Here is a 25,289-nt window from a genome sequence, read left to right as displayed (position 1 = left end):
CGCGCTGCTGTAGCGCGGAGGTGCTATGTTTGTCCTGCCGCTGCCAAGCCAGACAGGTCGGATATGACACACACCTGCGGTCGCTTCCTGTTCTCCGGTCGGCCCAGTCTCGTTAGTGGGAGGCGAGAGGGAGCGAGATGAGAGAGAGAGAGAGAGAGAGAGGGGGGGGAGAGAGAGAGAGAGAGGGGGTGGAGGAAGCTAACTGGGTGAGATGAGAGGCTGTGAGACAGCAGAGATGACAGGCAGGCTTGCGGCTACCGGTGAGATGAGAGACTGAAATGGTTGCTGGTGAGATGAAAAGCGGTAAGACAACTGCTGGTGAGATGAGAGACCGTAAGACATCTGCCGGTGAAACGGGAGGCTGCGAGACGCCCCCGGCACCTGCTGTGTCATCTCACGCGGCCGCCGGGCGCGGGTGGCTAGCGTCCATTACGGCAGAGCCCAAGGCACGCATTTGGGAAGAGCTGGGCCGAACGGTGACGGGGCGGAGTGGGAAAGGATTTGGTAGGTCCGCTAATCGGATAGATCGGCTGATAGGATGGAATGGTACGGGGTGGATCCCGAAGGTGCGATAGATGGGAGGTTGATATCACAATGGTTCGGTCTGAAAGGGTTGGGCTGTTTAGGACAATGTCACGCACTTCGTGTGCCCCGGGCTGGGCGGAGTCGTGGCACTGCCATGGCCCTTTGACCGAGCTCGCAGTGCGGCGTGGCTCATGTGACCCTGCACGTGTCCCCGTCGCGCGGAGACCCGCCCGTATATGGGGCGCGCGCGCGCACCGGCGGCGGTCGCGGCGCCGTCAGATCCCGCCGAGATAGGTGTCGGGCCGGTGGCGAGCCGGCACGTCCGGTCGTCCTGCGGGAAGGACGGCAGACGGCTCCACCCGACCTCGCCGCCGGTCGGGTCGGGTCGGCCGCCGCCCGCTCCGACCGCGCCGCGCGCCGGGGAGCCGCCGCGCCGCGCCGGCCAGCCGGCGACCCTGGCTGCGCAGACGAGCCGCGGACGCCGTCCCTACCGGCCGGCCGAGCGCCGCGCTCCGCCCACACGCCGGGCCTGAGCGGCGGCAGGTGAATAGACGCTCGGTGTTTGTCGGTGCAGTGGAGAACGGGTAGCGTGTGTTTAAGCGGTGTGAAAAAGAGCTGTGAGCTGACAGAGCGAGGTGTTATCGAGTGGAGGCAGTGCGAGTCGGGACAGTTTGAGGTGCGTGGGAGACAGGACAGGTGCGGACGGTGACCGGCGCGGACTGTGTAATCGCCGAGCCGGCCGGCGTCGCCATGCTGGCGCGCGGCAATCGAGACACGTTCCTGCAGACGAGGGCGCGCTGGGAGGCGGCCGGAGAGGATGTCGGACGGACGGGCTCCGGCACCCGCACTCTGCCCAGCCGCGGCCGACGCGCCCGGCTCCGGCGCAGCGACTCCAGAGACTCACTGGACGACGGCCGGCCGAGTCATGACTCGCCACCGCCGCCGCCGAGCCGCGACTCAGCCTCCAAGAATAAGCTCAAGTCTGAGAAAAGACGTAAGAGCTCGGCGGCAGGGGAGGAGCGAACGAGCTTGGTGCCACTGCTACCGTTCAGCGACAGTGTCGAGACGCCAGAGAGAAAAAGCTCGACGGCGGGAGAAGAAAGGCAGAGCGTGGTACCCCTTCTGCCGTTCAGTGATGGCATCGAGTTGTCAGATGTTGCGACTCCTGGGCGGACCGAATCGCCCCGAAGAACCTCCAAATCGAGTCGGCGCAGCAGCGCGATAACCGTCACTCTCGAGACTTCAAACAAACTCTCAGATGCTGACCTCTTAGACAGGCGCTCTACTGCCACCCCGGGCCGTCGATCTACTGTGGAGACTCCAGACTGGCGCTCCACCTCCGACAGGCAGAGAGAGGAGCCGGAGAATCGCGAGGATGAGTCTGGTAAACGGCGACTGAGTCGGACGCCGTCGCTCGGTGCCCGAGATCGGCCGTCTCTTTGGTCTACCGACCGGGAGAGCACGGATAAGTCGGCAGCGCCGGCAGCTGACGGGGGCGATGGAGATGACGGATACCGGCCGTCACAACGTGCTGCTCTGGGTATCGGTTCCGACTGGGGCGGCTCGCTGAACCGGCGCCGTATGCCGCGTACCGAGACCCCCTCAGGCACCGTCGGCAAGGCGTCGGGCTTCCAGCTGCCGGCTGTCATCTCCGGCCGGTTGGCACGCCAAAGCGAGTCGTTCGTCTCCTCCAGTCCAGACCTGTCTCGGGATCTGTTCTCGCCGACCGGTGCCCGCTCGCCGCGCGTGGGCCGCCGTGACCTGGACGAGATTCTGGAGCGGGCGGCGCGCCGGCGCTCCCGTCAGGCGGCTGGTGGTACTCCGCTGCTGACGGCTCGCTCCCTGTTCGCCGCTGAGCCGCGCGCGGGCCGGGCCGGGCGGGCTGAGTCTGAGGACCGGTGGGAGCGTGGCTCAGAGGACCGTCCGGAGGTACCGGACTCGCCCGGCGGCCGGCCGTGGCGCCGCGTGCGCCAGGACAGCGATACCTCTGACGCCTCCTCGGCTGCCGGCCGCTCCAGCAGCTCCGGGGTGCCCGATGGCGAGCAGAGAGCCGAGCGGCCGCCGGCCAGCCCCCTGGTGGCTGGCTTCGTGCCGACGCCGCGTCGCAGCGGCTTCAGAGGCCGCGCCGGCAGCGAGGGAGGGATCCTAGACGCGCCGGACGAAGATTCGACAGCCGGCGGCGGCTGGCGCGGCACCTCCCGCAGCTGGCTGACACTGGGCTCCCGCTCGGCAGAGGCTGCCGCCGATGACGCAGCCGAGACCTCTTCAGTTAGCAGCAGTAGCACTGACAGGAAGAGCTCCACGCGTCACTGGCTGGCCCAGGGACGACTGGACGCCGATGATGCTTCGGAGACGGCATCTATTGGCAGCGGAGGCGGTGGAGACCGGAGGAGAGGAGCCTCCCGCGGCTCTGGGTGGACAGAGCCCGCTGAGGAGGCTACCAGCCCGGCCGGCCCGCCACCCGCCACACCGCCGCCCAAACAGCGGCATGACAGTCCTGCACACTCACTGACGATTGTCAACGTCCAGAAGGCTTCTACTCATACGAATGAGCCGTTAGTTAACGGTTTCTCGGTTTCGGATTATAAAGCTGAGAGTAAGACTGATGACGGTGACGTGTTTTCGTCTGGAGACCGCTCGACTCTGCTTCGTAAGAAGCTGGCGGCTCTGCGAGTAGGAGCTCAGCCGGAGAGGGAGCTGGAGAAGTCGGGGGATGAGATGGACAATGAGAACAGAGCTAGTCAGCTGCGACAGAAGGTAGCGGCCCTCACGCCCGAGGTGGAGACGCAGCCGCGTGATACTGATGTGCCAAACGAAGACTCAGGGGAGAACCGTGCCATGTTACTGCGAAAGAAAATCGCCGCCATGAAAAAGCCAAAGCCTGATACGGAACCTGAGAGTTCTATTCTGGACAATACTGCAGAGGAGAACCGAGCCACCGCGCTGCGGCAGAAACTGGCCGGGCTGCGGCCAGGCTCCCTGGCCCTGCCGGTGGCTGCCGATGCTGATTCGAGAGGTGCCGAGGTCGGCCCGCTGCGCTCACCTCTCACCCCGCGCTCGCCGCGGCCTGATAGACCGTCGGAGGTGGAACCCGAAGCGGAGGCCAGTCGAAGTCGGCCGACGGGTCGCTCTAAGCTCGCTGTACTCACAAAACCTACCACCCCCGCTGACAGCAGTGGTCGGCCCCCGACTGACCGGTCACCGGCCACGCCGCGCGGACCACGACCCCGCTCGGCCGTGCGGCGGACATCATCTCTGTCGGGCCGCGACAGCTCTGTGGGCCGCTCGCGGTCACGCAGCCCGGTCAAAGGCCGCATCGCGACGCTGCGACTGAAACCGCGCCGCGTCTCACAGTCGCCGGACCCGATGGCTCGCTGGCGCTCTGTGGATGACGTGCTCAGCTCGCCGGCCGGCGCGGTCCACCCAGGCGGCGATGACCGCAGCTGGGAGCCACAGACGGCCGCCGTGGAGTCACCACCACCACCGAGCCAGGATGAACCACAGGAGAGCGGTCAGTCCCCGGCAGATGGGTCACCACAGCTGCCGCCGGCCCGACCGCCGCGCCGCCGCAAATCACGACCCGGCGAGCCGGGCTCACCGGTCAAAGAACGAGTCGACGAGAACCGCAACCAGATCTGCGCCACCGAGTCGTCGGAGAGCCGCGAGGATGAGTCATCATCGTCGCCGCCGTCGTCACCGTCTCCCGGCCGGCCGTCGATGGAGACGGAGGCGGTGAGCGCCGGAGAGGCGTGGTTGGCGTCTCTGACTCCGGCCGGCCGCGGGAGGAGCTGGTCAGCGTCCAGCTGCGGCTCGCTGGGCTCGTTTGACCTGGAACGGGAGCTACTCAGGTGAGCGGGGGAGGGAGAGATTGGACCGAGGTCGGTGAACTGATTCAGACGGGGCTGGTCAGACGAATATTGCTGATTGTGCTGCTTGAATCCAGAGTTTGCCGGCCGGCTGTGTGTACTCACGCTGCGCCGGCCTTGGTGAATGCACTAGACGTGCTCGACAGTACTTCTGTGCCATTCTCCTCAGTCTACCGCGCCGCTTCTCTCTCTGTTACCGTCCGCCGCCGCTGCGGCCGTCCCCTCATTTGCATGTGCGGCCGGTGGCCGGAGTGGGCCGGGGAGGGGAATGACTGGCTGCCGGAGGTACGTCGGCGGGTGCACAGAGCACACCTGTGGCGGACGGCCGGCGCCCGCCGCCTGATGACACGGGCTGCCGGCCAGCGGCGGTGACTGGGAGAACGGTGGGGACTCGTTACCGACCCGGCTGCGGGCCGCGCGGCGCACAGGTGCACCAGAGGAGACCGCCGCCATCTTGAGACGGTGGCGCGTTGCGTAATAACGGCGACTCGTCTGCCAAACAAGGGGCGGTCCCCGCTCCCGGCCTGGCCCACCGGAGCGGTGCGCGGAGGCACGCGTGGGACTGCTCAGACTGGCCGCATTGCGCTGTCTCGGCCGTCCCAGGTCACCGGGCCTCTCGGAGCGAGTCGCTGAATGACGCGATGACGCCCCGGTGCCGGCGGGTGGATGACGGCGGCTGCGTCATCCATGACGCTCGGGTTCCAGGTAGCTGGTGCCGCGTCATGACTCCCTCTCTCCCTCTCTGGTGATCACCTGGCTCAGACAGGCTCAGACACTACCTGGCTCCGACAGGCACGGACCGGCCAGGGACGCAGCCTCTAGCAGCAGACTCCGCGACCCCCTGTCGCCGCCGGCTCTATTACCGAGGCTCCTGTAATGGTGTTTGAGAATTATTACCATAATTCGCACCTCCTTGTGGCGGTCCGGCGGCATACATTACCGGCCGGCTCGTTAGCGGTCGGCTGCCGGGGCGGGGTGACGCCAGCCATTTGTCGTCCCTTTGTTTGCGAATCTAACGCGTCTGAGACAGGTAGCCGGGGAGGCGCTGTGAAGTTTTTGTGCACGGTTGTGTCGAGTCCGCTCGAGTGTCTGGCCACTCGGGCGGAGGTGGTTTGGGTGGTAACCCGTTCGTTGTATGTGGAGGAACACTCGGCGCGCGCCGGGCTTGTGGCTCGTCATACCGGTGAAACAGGCGGCTCTGATTCATGTGTTGCGTGGGCGACTGAGCGTTGCTGTTTTAACTCGCACAGCGCCATGCTTGCCATGTTGACTTAGGAGTTATACTCTTCCTTTTTACGCGAGTTAGTTCCGTGTAAATACGCTGTTTAAGCCGCTAGTGTGACTTTTTCTCTGTCAGTTCGCTGCGGTGACGCTAGAAGTATAGCGGTGATAAGCTAAGCTCTGATTCAGCGCTAAGCGGCTTCAGGAGCCAACAGTCTTTCGGCACGACTTTTGCTATCGGGGCAGGCCCTACTTATCCTGTTCCATCCACGCATGTTCTGCGCGGTGTAATACCGCGTTCGTCCGTGTGATCTGCGCCCGCACCTGGCCCCGGAACTCACACTGCGGCTCGCTGCCGGTGCCCTGTGTCGGGTCAGCCGTGTGGCCAGCGGGTCGGCACAGACACTGGAGCCGCCTGATGACTGCTCTCCGCCTCTGATCAGTTGGCCGGGACAGGTGCGGGCGGTCGTGTTCTATACCTGGCCTCCGCTCGGACGGCTGGCTGATGAAAGAGGGAGTGGGTAGAGATAGAGAGGAGGGAACGGCCTGTAGTGGGTAGATGATGAGATGGGGAGTACCTACAGACTCCGGTACTGTTCAATAGGAGAGCAGTGGCCACCCTATGGTGGACACTGGACAGACACCGCCCCATGGCGACTAGAGAAGGGCAGAGTCCGGCCGGGGCCGCTCGGGCCCGATGACCTCTGAGCCACAGAGACGGCACGCGCTGACCGCCTGCTATTCCAGTGATGTATGTACGACGGTACGCGGCCTGATTGTTTTGATGGCCCGCTGCCGGCCGCTCTCCCCTGTCACTCTCTCCCACTCTGCCACTCTGTCTTTCGGTCTTCGACCTCATCATAGCCCTCTGACCTCTCGATAAGGCGGCCATTTCCACGTCTGACACTTGGCCCCGCGATGGATTCCTCTGATCAATAGTTAGACTGAATGATAAGTGTCTCGATTGGCACAGAGTGTTATCATTAGGTCGGGTCGACATTGGAATCGTTTCCAAGTCACGTACGGCGCGTGGGCTGCAGGAAACCGTCTCGGTGCCGTGTTTTTCTTTCGCTTTGTTTCGCACCAATGCCGCCTACACTCGCCAACTGATGCAGGAAGTGACTGACAGAATCCCATCACAAACACGAGGGCTTCGGAAGCCCATTGGTCTTAGTCGGAGACAGTATTTATTCTGGAACTTTGTGGTATCAAAGCAGATGGCTTTTCCCAATCCGTATTAGCCGGTTGTAGTCTTTTTTACTTGCTCTCTCTCTCTCTCTCTCTCTCTCTCTCTCTCTCTCTCTCTCTCTCTCTCTCTCTCTCTCTCTCTCTCTCTCTCTCTCTCTCTCTCTCTCTCTCTCTCTCTCCCTCTCCCTCTCCCTCTCCCTCTCCCTCTCCCTCTCCCTCTCCCTCTCCCTCTCCCTCTCCTTCTCCCTCCCTCTCTCCCTCTGAGCCCGCGCTCTCCATGTCGCACCTGTCGGCGGCGCGTGTGGCCGGACCCGCCCCCTCCACCGGCGGTGGTGCTCACCAGTCCATATCGCTTCCACCGCTACCGGTACTTCCACCACCAGCAGAGCTGTCTGTTCGTGCCAGTGCAGTTCACACGGAGCCGGCCGGCCGGGGGGACGCCATGCGCGGGCTCCAGCTGGTTCAGAACCTCCTCTCTCGCTCCAGGACGGCGGAGAAGCAGAGGAGTAGTGAAGACAGGTGATTGGTGAAATAGTGGAGGTTGGGAGGAGGGAGTGATGCCATCAGTGCGTCGTGTGTGCTGTGGAGTGAGCTCGATTCAGTCAGGGTGGCTTTGTGCGTGAGTCAGTGCTAGTGTGTGCTCGGTGGCTGGAACAGGCATCCGTCGGCGGTAGCTCGTGTGGTACTGAGGAGCTCCGACCCTCGCTGTGTCGGTGGGGAGGGGCACGGTGCCGTCACGATCACTCCTTGTATGGTTGGTGGCGTGCCGGCCGGCGGACCTGTGCTGACCACAGCTGCTGGTCGAGGGCGCCCTGGCCGCACACTGCAGACTTCCACGGCTGCTCATGGCTGTCTCCAGAGCCCGTTTATGTAGCGCGACTCTGAGAATGAGTCCGGCCCGTCCGGACTGACTCCGAAGCCGCCAGGGTCTCTGAGTGGGGGCCAACGGCACCCCAGCCGCCGCTCCATATGGAGAGAAACGGAGGCGGTTCAGCTCAGCTTGGTGTGTGGTGTGGGTTGAAGATAGCTGAACAGCGGCAGCTGCGGGGCTCAGCTCTCTGCCAACCACCTTCCGTGACGGTAACGAGCGCCCCGCGCCGTCACAGGCGTCACGTGACGGTCTGTGGGGGCGAGGCCGAGCCGAGGGCGTGGTTTGCACGTCCGTACTGCGCTGTGTTAGTCCGTGAAGCGGCACCGGTCGGGTCTGTCGGTCGGCTGGCGTGGGAGCGGCTATGACGGCCGCTGCCCACACAGCTCGCTGGATGGGAGACGGCCGCTCCCCTGGCGACCGCCGCCGGCCGGCCGGTCCGCCCGTCCAGCCCGGCTGGCTGCCTGGTGGCCAGTCTGGTGGCTACCCGAGACCGCAGCGCAGTGTAGTGTGGACGGCGTGGAACGGTCCACAGTGAACGGTGGAACGGTGGAGAGCGAGGGCTTGGGACGAGGTGAACGTCTTTGCGCCACACCTGTTGACGAAAAAGCACGGTACGTCCCCTCGGAGGTAGGTGTGACCGGCTGGTGTTGGTGCCGTCGCTGGTGCACGTGCAGCTTGCTATTGCAGTAGCGCAGTGGGCGTTAGTGCACTGCACAGTCCAGCGTCCAAGGCGACTCGATTGGGGAGTGGCGCCGGTCTACGACCACCTGTTTTCGTGCCGCGGTGTTGTGGAGGCTCAGTGGCGAGTTAGAGCCGGTGGATCGGCAGACGGCCGGTCATGGTACCGCGGTCGACGGGCAGACGTCAGCTGCCGCACGGATTGTGGTGACGTGACGTCAGTCTGTGCCGTGACGTGGCGTCAGTATATACCATAGCGTGACGTGATGTGTCGACCCGTGACATAACGGCGAGCGTGACACGCGGGCAGTCACCCTGCCACGGGCGCGGGGCTGCAGTGCAGAACTTTATGTCTGGTTGACCGCCCTTTGGCTGCTTCTGGAAAAACCAGGTGCCTCCTCCTTTGCCACCTACCTATAGGTATAGGGGAGACTGGGAACGAGCAAGCACTCCTCAGCCGAGATAGGTTCTTGGTTCTTGGTTTTTGCTGCTTACGAGCCGCCACAAGGTTTGCATTTGGGCCCGGTAGCCGAAATAGCGTGTCTCCGTCGTTTTATGCGTTGTCTCCCCTGACGTGGTGACTGGTGATTAGGGTGTTCCATTTTCCCCAACTTCAGCATTGGCCGACATTTCGATGTCGCCCCATAACCTTGCCATATATCCATGATGTGTACAAAAACCCAGCTCGATTGAACAATATTTAGATGTCGCGCTCTTTTGAAACTTTTCTGTATGCTAGTTTCATGAGGAATGAAGCTAACACTCGTAGTATCTCAAAGTATTGGCTTGAGCTGCTCCGCGTGCAGATGATTGCGTTCCTGCGAAAGGTTCTCCATGACGGAAGCAACCCACGCGAGGACTACGAGGAGCTTCTCCGTCTGTGCCTCATGTTCCTCGGAGGAAGTGAGGGACAGGTCCGGTTTCGAGCTCCTGGTGCCTATCATCAAGCTAGATGGATGGCCAAAGCCATCTACGCCGTCAAGATGACGCTCTTCATCGACCAACTTGAGCTGCCAGCTCGCGTTCAACAAGGCCTCCGTCAAGTGGCACTGTTCGTGAGCCTCTTGTACGTCAAGCACTGGCACGAGGCGCTGATTCCGGAGTACGCCCCGAAGAACGATCTGGAGCTCCTGCAGGCCCTCAACGATTATCCCGACGAGGAAGTCAGCGCAGGCTACCAAGGCCCTAACCCGCCATCTCTGGTACCTTTTAGAAGACCTCATCGCGTTGGCTTTCTTCGACGACAGAGTCGAGGATGAGGAGAAGAAGCGGATGCTGGAGAACCTGGTGAAGCCTGCGTCCAAGAAGGCACTGAAGCGGCTCGATGGGAAAGGATTGCGTGTGGATAACACCACTGCCCTGAGCAACTTCGTCACTAGTCGCAGCAAACGGTTGTTCGAGCTGCTGGCGGATCGGGAAGATCATCATCAGAACCTGATCAAGGACGAGGCACTGAAGAACCGCATCAGGGCCCTGAAGGTGGTGAATGACAGCGCCGAGCGCGGGATCGCCCTCATCAAGCAGTTTGCTGGTGCTGGAAGTTTGCCGGATGAGGAACAGCGCCAGTACCTCCTTCGCGTCGTCCAGCTTCACCGCAGCCAGGTTCCCAAGCGGACCAAGGCCGCCTGCTCGGCCTTCTCACTCTACATAGAGTGCTATGGCGGTCATGAGCGCGACATCTAAATATCGTCCGATTTTGTTCAACGAGGTGTCAATCGCTTTCATTTGAAATAAGAATACAGGGCAAAATCGAAATGACGATGTGTTTTGATTTCGAATTTTTCCATAGTAATATGGAACACCCTACTGGTGATTGATGGATCGTCTCTAAACTCTCGTCATTCTCGCTACTCACACGGTCGCACCGTGCCTCTTCCGCCGCCGCTGAGGAGTTACGTCACACCTGGTCGGACTGTATGACGTCACACCTGGTCGGACTGTATGACGTCACATCTGACTGAGAGGTATGACGTCGGTGGATCGACCGGCGCCGGCGCCGAGCCTCCAGCCGGCGGGTCGGTGGGTGGTGGGGGTAGTCTCTGGGTCGACAGTGGTCTCTGCTCCCCGTCCCTTCCCTGCCGACCGGTGACCTCGGCGGCTGCATGGCTGCATGGCCGGGTGAGTGTTTCCCGTCGCTCCTCGTGGTCCGACTGTGTCTGGTGATTCTTGTGTCTTCGCTCTGCCATTGGGAGAAGGAGGGTGTGGTTGTGTGGTTTGATCGAGCTCGGGGGCGTCTGCAAAACCGGTCAGCTGAGTCATTGTCCCGACTGCATCCCTGCATTGGACAGTGGCAGTGACTGCTGGATAAAGTGACTGCTGGATAGCCAACCGTCAGGTCTAGTCACTGCCATCAGTAGGGGGGCTTGGTACCGAATTCAGGCTGTCCGTCCGAAGGCTGGCTGTTTGCGGGGTGACACCAACACCACGAAATCTCACCTTCACCTGTGCTGAGTGAGACTATCCGGCGCTGAGCGCTGAATTTCTGATCAACCTTCAAACACATACAACTCATATCCAATGTGATTAGCCTTGACGCTCTCCATACAGTCTACACGAATATTGAGTGTTTGCCTCACCACGGACTAAGCTTCCACGCTCGATCTCATTCATATTGCATTGATCCGTCCATACATTACCGACGGGCGTGACACATCACTTTTCCCCAGTGCGGCTTGTTTGGCTGGCTCCCCGATAACCCCGGTTGGATCGACCGGGCCAGGCGCGGACAGCGGCAGGGAACTGGCGTGCCAGACTGTCTGACCGTAGTGCGGTGGTCTGTATGTTATTGGAAGGCCGCTGGTTTCTTAACTCCAGTTTGGGGAGGGGAGGGGACTGTCCCCTGCGCTGGTCCCTGTTGTCCCTTCCCCTGTGGCACACGCGCTATAGGGTATCTCTAGGGCAGTAGCAGGCCCGCCCTCACTGCCGGCGGAGTGCGGGGCGGGCGCTGTGCTGGGACGCGCTATACCGCGCTGTGCTGTGCTGTGATGTGCTGAGTGGTCGATGCCGGGCAATGGGATGACGCTTTCCTCCCTGTGTGCCGATGATGAGTTCGTTTTCGTCCGGTGGTGGTGAGTGCCGCGGCGACCCCTGTCTTAAAAACACACTCCGTCAGTGGTGACTGTTTCACTTTGGTTGCGCTGGGTTACCCGATCCCGTCGATGGGATTCGCATCGCTCGCTGCAGCCGCGTTAGATCTGCCTGTGTTCTGTGAGCTGTGATCAGTGGATCATTGTATGCTTGGCAGTGCCGGTGGAGGCTTCAGGCTGCCACCGTCCTCCGAATGGCTCGGCCGGTCGATAGCCTAGCGGACTGACGGGCTGGCTGTAGTGGCAGCCGGCGGCGATAGGTTCTAAATCATCCGGCCAGAGCAGATGACGGCGGGACTTCGTGGTGCTGGGGTCACACCAGGCGGCCGCCGATATAAGAGGGAATGGTCCGGTCGTTATAGGAGATAGACACGGCTGAGGCGAGGTGAAACAGCAGCTGAGATACGACCAATGTGGTTAGAGGTGGCGGAACGGCGACACGGTTTTGATAGGAACGCGGAACGTGGAATATGGACCGTGAAGGGACTATCTGCTCTGGAACGTCTGCTGAGTTTGCCGTATTGGGCCCATGACCTCGAACTTATGCAGTGCCGACTCCGCCGTCACCCGTTCCTCGGGCCACCCCTGCTGTCGGGCTGCCGTCACCGCCGCCGCCGTCCTCCGAACGCGAGAGATGGTGCCGATTAGATCTGTCTACCTCTCCATACCTGGCGACGCGGACATGGGCCGACGCGGAACCGGGCGCCGTCCACGACCTTGTGCGCCGCCGCCTCCTCCGACGCTGGAGTCTGGACTCGGGACAGACGGTGTGGGCCGGGCAATGATGGGATGTATAACGCCCAGACGGCCGGATTTGATGCCGTCTCGCCGCGCCCACGCAGCCAATCACGCCGAATTAGTGGTGTTGCTGCTCATCAGTCAGTCGGCAGGGCGGAGTGGATGAGATGGGTGCGGCGGTGTTTGGGCTGTGAAGAGAGTGAGAGTGTGATGGACTGGCTGGGGAGGGGATTCTGTTTGTGTCTAGATTGGTCAGTGTGTAGGATTTGGAGGTTTCTTGCATCCTGGTCGCTCCTTCGAGACCTTGACGCTGTTGAGAACTCACTCCTGCCGTGCGCGCCGCGGACGGACCGGGCCCTGTCTGGAACCGGGGCCGCTCCTTTCCGTCGGACCATACTCGGAGCTGGGAGCGGACCGGCAGCGGGGATGGTCTCCATGGTACAGGGCGTCTCTGCCCGCTGTCCGCTGTAGCGCTCTAAGGCTCTACGCTATAAGACTCCGCCGCCCTGGAACAGTAGTGGAGCTCAGAAACTGCCGTCTTCTGATGATGGCATACCTGCAGATTTGAGTCCACTGCACGCTCCGCTGACTGTTCCTCTCTATTAACCTGACGTCTCGCAGACTGACCTCACACTGCTCAGCCAGGGGAGACTGAAGAGGATAGGCTGAGCGACTGACTGGTAGATGTGACTGAGTGAGCTGACATCAGTAGAGCGTGACTGTGACTTATGCTCCAGTCAACACTGAGGTCCTGGGCGGTGTTGGCTGCTGACCACACACCGTTCAACCGGCTGGGTGGCCCGGCTCGAATCATGACCTGGTAGATTGAGATCCGGTGGGATAGAGTTTGATGGCTCTGCCGCAATGGGAGCGTGCCGCGCTGTACCAGAAAGACTGCTAGTCGTTGACGGCCCATTCAGCGATGTTGAGAAGCAGTAGGGTCTGATGGGATATTATCAAATCGTGCTCTGTAAGATGGTTTGAGCTTTGTGGCTTGTCTTCCCTCCTCCCCCCTTCCTCCCGTATGTGTAACATTTTCCCTAGTTTGTGTGTTGCTGACTGCTGGGTGTCTGACTCTCGCCCGTCTATTTCTGACACCTTTGAAATTCGTCCCCTGTGTTTTGGTGTCGCTGTAGCTGACTCCGGTATCAGCTGCAGTCCACCGTCTGTTATATCCGTCTCCTGTGTGTATTATGTCGCCGTGTCTGACTCCCGTCCCTCTGTATCTGACTCTGTTGTTCCTCTGTCTCCCTCTCTCAGTGCGGAGGAGTCGGCTTCGGGCGTGCCGCGGCAGCTCACCTCGGTCAAGTCGGACCTGATCGCCTTCTCACCGAAAAAGGAGGACGAGCAGGTGCCGACGCCGCCGCCGGTGGCCGCCCCGGCCGCCCCCGCCGCCGCCGCCGCCCCCGCCTCGGCCGTGCCGGCGGACCTCAGCACTTCCCAGCCGCCCACCCCCACTGACGGCAACGTGGCCGAGCTGCTGAAGAAACAGGAGCTGTACTTCCAGGATCAGGTAAGCCGGCGAATCAGGGAAGGCGACAGAGTGGCGCATACAGCCGGCCGCGCAAGGTGCCGGCGTAAAAACGGCCAAGGACCGGCCGATTTGAATAAAGGTTCCGGGATGTTTTAGAATTTAGTGATAGTATCTACTCCATTTAGATCTCAACCTTTTAGGGATATGCCGTTCTTTGTTGGTATTTTACCACCCCAGCTCGGGTGAGCTGTGAACTGTCGTGCTGACCCTATGACCCCCGCGCCGTCCGGGGCCTGACCCCAGGGTTTGACCCGAGTGACACGGTGTCTCGGGCTCCTTTCAGTTGCTGAAACGTGACCGGGAGATGACGGCGATGAAGAACGCCAATGCCAAGCTGATCCAGCAGGCCTCCAGCAACAAAACGGAAAAGGTGAGAGATGTGGGAGAAGGTGGAAGAGCGGATGGGGGAATGTGATATATGGGTCGGAAGGTGGGAGGGGCAAGGGAATTAAATGAAAGAGGGGGAGATGCGAGACGGTGAGAGCAGAGACGGAGAAAGCAAGGGCTAGGGGACGAAAGCAGATGACGGGTCGGGCGGATGTTTCATCACTGCTCTGAATCTCAGACCACACTCAGATAAACAGATTAACCCAAAGCTGACGAGCTGAACCAACCTCATCCACAATCTTGTGGCCCGGCTTTCTGTTGCGTGATAGCTTCCGCGATTCTCGCGTTAAACACGGAAGGCAAACGGGAAAGGAGCAACAGAGAGCGATAAAATTAGGTGTGAAAATGAATACGAGAATAGCGTTCACTGAAAACGCCACTGTCTCTTCCACAAGCTTCGCCCTCTCAGTGCCTAACAGGTGTCGGGCGCAGTTCATCACAGAGGCGCGACCGACCACTGTTGTGTTGTGCTCCCTGCCGGTGATGCACCGCCGGCGCTGCCTCCCCGCCCGCCGCTGTGTTTTGTAGTCCTTCCCGCCGCCACTGTTACCGGGCTGCGGGGTCACAAGAAATGGCGCGAACCGGCGCGGATGGCGCGCGCAGCCGTGTGGCGGTGGGCGGGACGTCAGCTGGCGCTTTGTGCCGACTGACGGCCTGGTGGCTGGGAAGGGTTAATGGGCCCAGTGGATGGAGGGTGAGGGGTCCGGACAGGACGGGTGGGTCATGATCAGGCTTCCGTCTGGGAGGTGCGAGATAGGGGAAGGTCTGGACACCGGACAGAAGTGCGGTCACTGGGTTGGGGCTGTGGCTGGGTGAACGCGCCCACGAGGATTAGGTATTTTCATGAGATTTTTAGCTCTCTATTTGTGTTGTAACTGGATAGTTGCGTATCATGTTCTTCCGGTTCTGACGGGGTATTGCATTATGTCACTGATTATCTCTAGAATTAGAAGTCTGGCCTGGTTTGGACTGTTGCTACCCCTTTACGTGTTGGTGTATACTTTATGAGGCATATTTTAGTACGACGATGGGTACCCCTCCTGCTCCGTAATTTACAGACTCTTCTCATTCTCTTCATGATATATATGCACAATCATACAGTTCCTCCTTCACGGCGCTCGATTGCGCCCGCTTATTGCGCGGCGTTCGGACGAACCAGTAAACCCCACGCCAGTCGCTAGATGTCACCACCTACCCCTCCTTCCCCAGGTTCTGGAGCGGGTCGCCCACCTGGTGGCGTCACTGACCAACGAGAACGGCCGTCTGCGACACGAGCTGAACACTGACCGCGCGCGGCTGGTGGCGGAGCGGGATGAGGCGCGACAGGAGGTGGCAAACGCAGAGGCCATGTTCGCCGATCTGCACAGGTGAGAGGAAGGATGGGAGGGAGAGAGAGAGAGAGAGAGAGAGAGAGAGAGAGAGAGAGAGAGAGAGAGAGAGAGAGAGAGAGAGGGGGGGGGAGGGAGGAAGAGAGGTGGGAACTACGTAGGAATGGGTGATGTGCCTGACTGGTGGAATGTGGTTGCCTTTGTCTGCAATGGTGAATGAAGAAAGCAGCTTGGAATAGGAGGGGAGCTGGTGTTCAAGGGACGGGCTGGCTGATCACATAACAGCCATGGAGAGATGCTGGAGCAATATCGTCTGGCTATTGGCCAAACACAATCACCCTCCTGATATAATCAGATTGTCATTACCATTTGTGACCGTGTCTCAACCATTCGCCAACGCCGTTATCTGACGCCCCTCCTCCCTCCCGTCCACAGGAAGTACGAAAAGAGCAAGGCCGTGCTGCAGGAGCACCGGCGGTGCGCCGATCAGAACCAGGCTGCCTTCCGGGACGCGAAGGAGAGAGCCGAGCGGGAGAAGCAACGCTTCGACATGCTGCGGCAACACTCTGAGGATGCCCATGCCAGGTAGGGAGCGTGCGGAGAGGGCAGGTCGGGGTAGACCGTGTCCCGAATACGAGCTGGACTTCCAGTAAGCCTCAATACTGAAGAGAGGAGCACTGATTCAGTATCATTTTGGTTTGTAGTCGAATATTTGTGTGTGAGATAACTACTAATGGATTTTGTTGTGGTTTGGTGGTTATTACAATGCCATGACTGAATAGTGTGAACACCGTTGAGTTGAGCCTGGCCTTGTTCACCTCGTCTCGAGCCTAATCGTGTTCTGTCCGGTCCACAGGCTCGAGGCGGATTACGAGGCGGCAGAGAAGGCACACCAGACCGAGCTGCTGACGCTCAAAGCCAAACTGCAGCTGGCGGAGAATCGCGAGGCAAAGCTGGAGCGCGAGAATCGCGAAATTACCGCCATCTGCGACGAGCTCATACAGAAGATGGGCGCCGGCGCCGCGCGCTGACCGCCCCTGCTGCAAGACTCGGTGGCGCCACCTGGGCAAACAGAACCTCCAACGTCGGCCGCTAGATGGCACGGCCGGTGTGAAGTGCCTCGTCGAGACTGGGATGACCGATGAGGGCCGTAGTGTGAAATGAAGTGACAGATATAAACGAGAACCCGACTTTTTGGTTACAAAATCTGGACTTGATTTTGGCTGAGAAAGCTGGAGTAATGTGGCATGTGACTAATCCTCGAGCTAAGTCTGCAACTAACGGCCGTATCGGGCGGTGGGTGAGTGGCTGAATAGTGACAGACGGACGGAGTACGCCGGCGCTGGGCAGTGTGAGTGGGTCGGTCCGGCAGCGCCGTGCCGGCAGCGCGGCGGTCCTGTGATACAGCGGCCGCGCCCGGGGCTGCCGGGGACATTCCCGACTCTCCGCCGCCGCGGACGGACGGGACGGGACAGACCAGTGCGTGCTGCGGCCGGGACGGCAGCGTCCCAAGACACGGTCATGTGTCGACTCTGCGACCTCCTTTGTTGGAGCTGTCGATACGAGTCGCCAGCTGTGACCGTCATGGATCGCCTCAGTGTAGTAATTCGCCCATGGTGTAACACTAATCGCTTGAAATGTTCATATACTATTCGTCTTCTGGAGTCGTTGCACAAAACTTTGTGCGAAGGATGACTTATTTTTCCTGTTATTGAATACATGAAATTTTGTCCATATTGTGTGTTAAATGCTGCGACCAGGACGAAGCATATCCTTTCGACATCAACGGCGAATCCCTCTCCTCCTCGCTCAGCGGCTGACGCTGGGCTGTTTTTTTTTTCGGGCTGGCATTCTCATCCGCGCCGGTTAGGTGGGCAATGGGCATGGCCTCGCATCCATTTAAGTCTAAGACATTCGACCGTTTGGGACTAATGGGCTGGATTAAAGCACATAAAGGGTCCCATTTTCATCGCATTTAGAAATATGTCAATCGAGTATCAGGGCAAAACGGGTCTCACTTAACACAGCGTTCGCCACCCTTCATGGGTATTGGAATCGTTTTTAACCACGCACTTCCTACTTTCCGTATGGAAGAACGCCTGATATAACGCTAGTAATCTGATATTTCCTTATAAGTACGTGTTCAGAGCTGAGAATGCCGCACAGCCGCGTGCCCCCGACACTGCGTAAACAAAGACCGAAGAGGACCGTCCGATGACTCGACTGGGGAATAGCCATAGATGGTCGTGCGCGTACTTGACCTTGTGTCTCGTCTGAGAGAGGCCACTTCAGAGGAACGTTGGTGAGGATGAGTCAGTAATTGATATCTGGTCGGCGCCCGCCCTGTCGCCAATTATTAACCCTCGCCCGTAAACGGCGATCTGCCACCTTCGCCCATGCAGGGGGGGGGGGGTTGGTGCGACCCCCCCTTGGCGTTTGAAAACGGAGCGTCGTAGAGCTTAGCGGAAAAGACCAACGGATTGCTCTCGCCGAGATCTCGCGATTGGTGGTATATTTTTTGGTCCTAGGTCAACATTTGACCTACTTTTGACCGGTCAAAGGTCAAATTTTCGGAAAAATAGACTTTTTTCAACTTTCGGCGACGATTGCGGCAAAACGGTGAGAGATATCGACTTGAAACCTTCACTATCGTGTTCCTTGATCAATTCTCTATCGTTTGGTATGTATTTCGTTTCCCTAGCTCTAAAAATGGCGCGTTGGGAGCGCCGGAAGTCGGCAAGGTCACAGTCGGCGGCAGAAATTCTAAAAATCAAAAATTTAAATTTTTGAAATCTGATTGTATTTTTGGATTTGGGAGGTCCATTTGCTCCCTATAGAAGCTAATATTGCTGCATACTCCCATTGAGGTGACAAGAATTAGCAAAATAGTGGTTCGGGCGCTTTTCAAAAATAGTACCGGACGCTGTTCCTCTTGTGACGTCATAGCTCCGTGACCTGACCTGACCCGGTCAAGTTTCTTATACCATATGATAGCCAATACTTGCCCCAACATGCATGGGAAGTTTCATCACGATCCATCAACCGATGTCCGTACCACCGGCAGGAAACCTCGGGCGTTGGCACTCAGTTTGTGAAAATCCGGCCGGAGGCTGTTCCCTTTGTGACGTCATAACTCCGTGACCTGACATGACCCGGTCAAATTTTTTTTTATCAAAAGATGCGCAAGGTTTGCCCCATAAGGTAACCAAAATTTGGCGGCGCTGCGCGCCGCCGTTTTTGCACTATTTCCGAAAAGCCTCAGGGGGGGTTGCACCAACCCCCCCCCCCCTACATGGGCGAGGGTTAAGCTTTTTTATCCGTCGCCGTGACAGGAAGCGTCTACATTCTACATCTCATCGAACGCATAAGGAATGTTTTATCGTGCTTTATCATTCTTACTATTGTGTGTAATAGTTCAGTGATATATTTTTAAGTTTGCGGATTAAAACGATTGCGGCTCATAACACATTTCAACCACATGTTTTCTTCTGACTTTAGAACATATTCATTCATACGCAAGTGTCTTATCTCATCGTCTACATTGTATTTCCCTTTCATGCGTCACACGTATTCCGTCATCTCTCCCAGCTGTTACAAATCACACGCTACTTCCCCAGATGGCCCCCGTCACATTTTTCACATCACGTTTTACGCACGTCTTCTGCTCATGTGACGAGTCGGTTCTGACTCGAAGCGGAATCCTCCATACCTCCGCGTCGTTAACGTTATAGCGCTAAACGGTGCCTACGGCGATGCCTGATTTATGGTCAAACTAACCAAATGCAGCAATACCTACTATGAAAACCCGGCCGCGGGTAGGAGAAAGTGACGCCAGAGAGCCAGACGGAGGGTCCTCCGAGTTTATGGGATCGCTTCGCACCGTCGGATAATTGTTCCAGTACGTGCTGGCATGAATATTGAATAATCCTTCCAGGAATAGAAGATTCGACGGACGGACGGACGAAGCATACCTACTGCCCTAAAAAATAAGGCTGTGGGATAAATAAAAAGACGGAAAATATGACACTCAGAAAGGGCAGCGACACTTGCCTTTCTGCCTCCTTCCCCCCCTCTCTCTCTCTCTCTCTCTCTCTCTCTCTCTCTCTCTCTCTCTCTCTCTCTCTCTCTCTCTCTCTCTCTCTCATCACTACCTCCTCTCGTAGCAGACTGATTAGATCTGCTCACACAGCTGTTACTCTCTCCGCTTCCACTCCCAACACCGTCCATTTAGGGGCTCTATAGTAGACGGCTGCGAAACGAACTAGCTCTAATTGGGTCGCAGACTAAGACAGATCTCTCAGAAAGTGGTGTGGTCCAATAAAGACACCAAGATGGGCACTAAAACTTAGTTGCGTTGTGTACCTTTTCAGGGAGAAAGTCTTTGGAAAATGGGGTCTGTTCCGCGTACGTTCGGAGCAAATCGTCGTCTTTCGACAATCATGAGGCCTCGGGCTCTGACGTGAGCACTTGTCTTTTTTGCTTCAACAATTGTAACGGTGCCAGCTGTGATTCGGTTGCAAACAGGATACTGTATCTGTTCATTGTAAATGCTGTTCGCAAATAAAATCAAAATATGTTAAATCAATGATTAAGTACTTAGGCTGATTGCATCCATGAGGATTTATATTAGGTATTCACTGATTGATAAATACCTCATACCCTTTCATGAGCAAGGAAGTTTGCAGGTGTTATTCAACCAGTAAAACGCCTTTTGGGCGAAGAACGAGCGAGCGAGATAGTGAGCCCTGCACGTGCGGAAGGGCGAGAGCCGAGAGGGTACTTCCAACGGGCACGCGCAAAGCACCCTTCTAACCGGTCGCTAGCGGTGTACCAAATTTGAATGCAATCGGCCCAGCCGTTCCTGAGATCTGGAAGCGGCATTCTGCACGTGCGCACGTGCAAACGGGGTCCAAACTGACTTTTGCACGGCACCCTACTAACTGGTCCCCAACCGTGTACCAAATTTGAGAGCATCGGACCAGCCGTTCTCGAGATCTGGAAGCGCCCCCAGCACGTGCGCACGTGCCGTAGCACCTTAACCGCAACACATGGGAATGCATTGCCTGGTGCAAGGCCTGGTGGGTGCCTACCTGTATGCCAAGTTTCAGCGAAATCGCCCCAGTAATTACCGAGTTGTTAAAATGGGAACAAATTTGACACCTCTTATTGTTGTATTTTGCACGTGCACTGGGGGTGACCCACATGCATCGAGAGTATCCTATTTTACGAGCGAGCGAGCGCAGCGAGCGAAGCGAAGTCTTTTCAATATAGGTAACGGAAAAATCTCAGTTTGAGCGGCCCGGCCCGGCCCGGCCCGGCCCGGCCCGGCCCGGCCCGGCCCAGCCTGTAACGCTTTTGAGAGGGCTTATATCTCAGCAACCGCTGGACCGATTTGCCTGCGGTCTTTTTTGCTGGGTAGCCCCATCCCTTCTATCCCGTAATTGACTACTTTGACACATCTCAGTGACCGTCGTGGCACGTGCCACGTGAAAAGTCAAGGGTGTTCAAGCTGTTTTGCAGAAGTAGTGATTTTGAGAGGCTCATATCTCAGCAGCCGTTTTGGCGATTGTCTTGCGGTAATTTTTGTAGGGTAGCTGGCAGCTGCATCCCTTCTACCAAAGGTCGGATACTCTTGATCTATGTGAGTGACCCCCACTGCACGTGCAAAATACAAAAAGAAGAGGTGCCAAATTTGTTCCCATTTCAATAACTCGGTAATTACTGGGGCGATTTCGCTGAAACTTGGCATACAAGTAGGCACCCACCAGGCAATGCATTCCCATGTGTTGCGGTTAGGGTGCTACTGCACGTGCGCACGTGCAGGGGGCGCTTCCAGATCTCGAGAACGGCTGGGCCGATTGCGCTCCAATTTGGTACACGGACTTGGGAACCGGTAAGTAGGGTGCCGTGCAAAAGTCAGTTTGGACCCCGTTTGCACGTGCGCACGTGCAGAATGCCGCTTCCAGATCTCAGGAACGGCTGGGCCGATTGCGTTCAAATTTGGCACACCGCTAGCGACCGGTTAGAAGGGTGCTTTGCACAAATCCCGTTGGAAGTACCCTCTCGCCCTTCCGCACGTGCAGGGCTCACTATCTCGCTCGCTCTTTCTTCGCCCAAAAGGCGTTTTACTGGTTGGTAGAAGGGATGCTGCTACCCAACAAAAATTACCGCAAGTCAATCGCCCAAGCGGCTGCTGGGGCATTCCACGTCAAATCAAACACCGAAATCCGTCACCCCCTTCGATTTTTCTGAAAATTTGTAGGCAGACTGGGCATGGTTCAAAACTGAGCTACGCATAATATTTTCGAAATTTGATAACGTATGGCTGAGATATAGGTCATCGAATATAGCGAAAAATGCCACACATCAATTTTTTAAATGGCTATAACTCTGGTTCCTTTTCTGGTATCAAAATGATATTAACAGGGTCTTATAGGCAATTGATGAGGCTTTGATTTTTAATTATAAAATTAAATTGAAGTGACCTTGAAATGCATTTGACCTTGAATTAAAACAGAAAAATTTAAATAGCAAAAAACACGTCACCTTCGATTTGGGTAATTTTTACATATTATGTCCGTCACAATGTTCCTAACCATCTGTGAAAAAATTGGAGTGGGCCATTCATAACTTTCGCGGCAAACGCCGTTTTCATGCATCAACATCACGCAACCGCGCGTGACCTTGAAAGACAGAGTCAAGACATGCTTGCTTGTGTACACTTTCTGAAATGAATGATTGCTGATTAGTGATATCCCAAACTCTGCGAGAATGGAAATGCATAGTCATCGTAGTCAAGCATTCACGTTCCATAGTAAAAGTGTCTCAGGCAAACGGTATTTTGCGGTGAATTTTGAGCCGTGTGGAAATGCATCATGAAGTAAATTCAACGAAAACATTATCACGCAACGATATCTTCACGTCTTTTGATCTTCACTATACGAAAGAACATACATTTTTTTTAGTATGTATGGGGAATTTCTAGTTAATCCAATAATAAATATGGCAGTTAGAGGCCTGCTAAGAGTAACATGTCGCCGGCTGAGGCGGGCTCGGCCGATGCGGGCCAGGCCGTATAAGTTGATGCGGGAAACGCAGCAATCACAATTTTGTGTTTACACGTTCATATTTCAATTGTTTAACAACTGATTTTCCAAATTCTTTCACCATAAGATTGCCTGTACATTTCTTAGTATTCTCACAAAATTTGACGCGAATCGAACGTAATCAGCGGTAGGGAGCGCGATGTAAAGACGGAACCGTTCCGTTCCGTTCCGGCACAGTCTACAATTCAGGCGGCGTGTAGCGGTCGGCGCCGGCTGCCGAGTCGCCGCGTCGCTGCGGCGACAGGATGTTCACTTTACACCGCTATTACTAGAAAATTTGTGAACCGATTTTCTTATTGCTTGCACGATGAGATGTCCAATTCAATTCTTGACAGGTAGCCATAATTAATTTCGCATTAATCTTATGAGATATTGGCGAAAAACAGGAGGGGTGGGCGAAATTCGCTCTTCCCCCTCCACTGCGCGTGCTAACATACGTTTGCATATGTGCAATTTTCTTCAAAACTTATGAATGGCCCACTCTAATTTTTTCACAGGTTGTTAAGAATATGGTAGGCAATAAAATATATGAAAATGAGCCAAATCGAAGGTGACGTGTTTTTTGCTATTTCAATATTTGTGCTTAAGAACAGAGTTAAGCAAATTTCAAGGTCATATATTTAAGTAGGTGCAATTCTAATTAAATGCTTAAGAAATAACCTAAACAGTAAGGTTTATTTCATTCAAATCAAACAAGTACAACCAAAGTTATGGTCGTTCAAAAATATAAAGATGCAACATTTTGTAAAAATTTGATGCCCTATATTTAGAAGACCTGTGGTCAGAATGTGCAAAAAACATCAATGTAATGTCCGGGGCCACACAGGAACTCGCTCACAAATTTATAATGAAATCGCTGATGGTAAGGTGCAAAACAGCCGATTTTTGTTCGATTTGACGTGGAATGCCCCTGCTGAGATATGAGCCTCTCAAAATCACTACTTTTGCAACACAGCTTGAACACCCTTGACTTTTCACGTGGCCGGTGGCACGTGCCACGACGGTCACTGAGATGTATCAAAAGTAGTCAATTACGGAGTAGAAGGGATGGGGCTACCCAGCAAAAAAGACCGCAGGCCAATCGGTCCAGCGGTTGCTGAGATATAAGCCTCTCAAAAGCGTTACAGGCCGGGCCGGGCCGGGCCGCTCATACTGAGATTTTTCCGTTCAGTGGCGGCGGAAGGTATTCTAGGATAGGGGTGCAAACGATATTGAAGCGCCCCTTCCCGCTGGGCGCCCCTTACCATATACACGGTTGTAGTAACACAAACAGTGAAGAGACGTTTGACAATGTGTTGTACAGTTCACAGCAGAAGTAATGTGGGGTTTCAGTCATGGGTATTTTCTGCTTCTGAAGCTTAGGAACGATTAGCCAGACTACAATGAAACTTTGAATGTAGCTAATATGTATCGTCACCCTTGCAGCTGCAACTTTAGCTATTGACATCTTCTTTTCGATCACTCCGCATTAAACAATCGCTAGTCAAAGCCAACCGTTGAGATTGGTAAAACCCTACATTACTTTAGCGGTGGGCTGCACCTGTTAACACGTTCAGAATTACAGTTTTTATGTAACGAGAAATAGTTAGGTACATTCCATAGCGTAAATGTAACCTTCATAATGTTCGTTTAGAAACACCCTTATCACCATATCATAAGATTTTCCGAATAAGGCATATCGAAAAGAGTTCCACGGTTCCAATACCTTCGTGTGGACTAGTGAATAAGGCGCCGAATCCATAACACTAACTCGGTGACAGAGAATTGCAGGCCGGTAAGCAGCATTCCGCCTGGGCTGCACTGCACTATTGCATTCAGTGGTGTCATCAGTATCACGTCAGCCCTTCGGAACGGACATCGAATGTCGCCTTTCGACGCCGGTAGGCGCCCCAGACACCAGTGGATTTACTACCGCCTTAAAACACCGATAGGCACCTCAGTGAAGCGAATGCCGGCCTATACCACCGATAAGCGCCCCGGATGAATAAATACCACCCGTCAACGCCGATAGGCGCCTCAGTGAAATTAATGCCGCCCCAATCTCCGATAGGCGCCCCAGGTGATACATGTCGCCCATCAACACCTCAACGGGCGCCCCATTGAAATGAATACCGCCCTTCAACACTGGCAGACGCCCCAGTGGAATGAATGCCCCCCACAATGCCGATGGCCGTCCCTGCACTGGAAAATCAGTTTCGCCCCTATACAGGCGCCCATAGAAGTTTGCAGAGTGCTATTCCTGGTCATAATCATCTCCCCAGTAAAAAAAAAAAAAACGCAAAATACGCCCTAGCACTAGGGGTGTAACCGCCCATACGGACAGTGCAATTTTACAGGCCCCAATCTCGGACCTCCCTTAACATTCATATGTTGTAAACGGCAAACCGCCCCCGATAAATGTTACACAAACTAATTTCCTCTCGCATATCGGCCATCAGGCGCCCCTTTTTGTCGCATGGAGCCTGCAACGCTATAAGCCCTCATATGTTCGTGTTGCCGTTCGGAGGCTATCGCCTTCAAAGACGTCTCCATAAATGTTTCTTTTTCGTCCCACACACAGGCGCCCCTCTTCCGCATGGCGCGCTTCTCGAGTGGCTGCGCCCTCCTAGCCTTTATCGCCTGGCAAGATTATATTCGACAGGGTCGGCAGCATCTGCCTTTGTTTCAGATAAGGATGCCCTCCACTCTTCAGCATATCAAAAGATACTTTTCCCACGTCATTGCCACCCTCTTCGTGTCACAAGTGCCTTTATCAGTTGCG

The 25,289-nt window shown here is 56.4% G+C and overlaps 1 protein-coding gene across 6 annotated transcripts in view; it reads left to right on the top strand.

Moving 5' to 3' along the window:
• Positions 1 to 17,156, top strand: part of LOC122366608 (nascent polypeptide-associated complex subunit alpha, muscle-specific form-like) — a 54,724-nt gene extending 37,568 nt beyond the window's left edge. For 5 of the 6 annotated variants that reach the window (XM_043339048.1, XM_043339049.1, XM_043339047.1 and 2 more), the window contains 5 exons: positions 13,434 to 13,686; positions 13,991 to 14,077; positions 15,304 to 15,461; positions 15,858 to 16,007; positions 16,279 to 17,156. In XM_043339048.1, the coding sequence (XP_043194983.1) occupies positions 13,434 to 13,686; positions 13,991 to 14,077; positions 15,304 to 15,461; positions 15,858 to 16,007; positions 16,279 to 16,453 (823 nt within the window). In that variant the 3' untranslated portion in view covers positions 16,454 to 17,156. Of the gene's footprint in view, positions 1 to 990; positions 4,374 to 13,433; positions 13,687 to 13,990; positions 14,078 to 15,303; positions 15,462 to 15,857; positions 16,008 to 16,278 lie in introns of those variants that run through there. The other variant, XM_043339046.1, reaches the window with a different exon arrangement.
• The last annotated feature ends 8,133 nt before the right edge of the window (positions 17,157 to 25,289 follow it).

This window comes from Amphibalanus amphitrite, unplaced genomic scaffold, assembly GCF_019059575.1.
Source record: "Amphibalanus amphitrite isolate SeventyFive unplaced genomic scaffold, NRLGWU_Aamphi_draft 000819F_arrow, whole genome shotgun sequence".
In the NCBI taxonomy this organism is placed as follows: Eukaryota; Metazoa; Arthropoda; class Thecostraca; order Balanomorpha; family Balanidae; genus Amphibalanus; species Amphibalanus amphitrite.
Note: the sequence above shows the minus strand (reverse complement) of the source record. Positions and strands in the feature narration are given on the sequence as shown.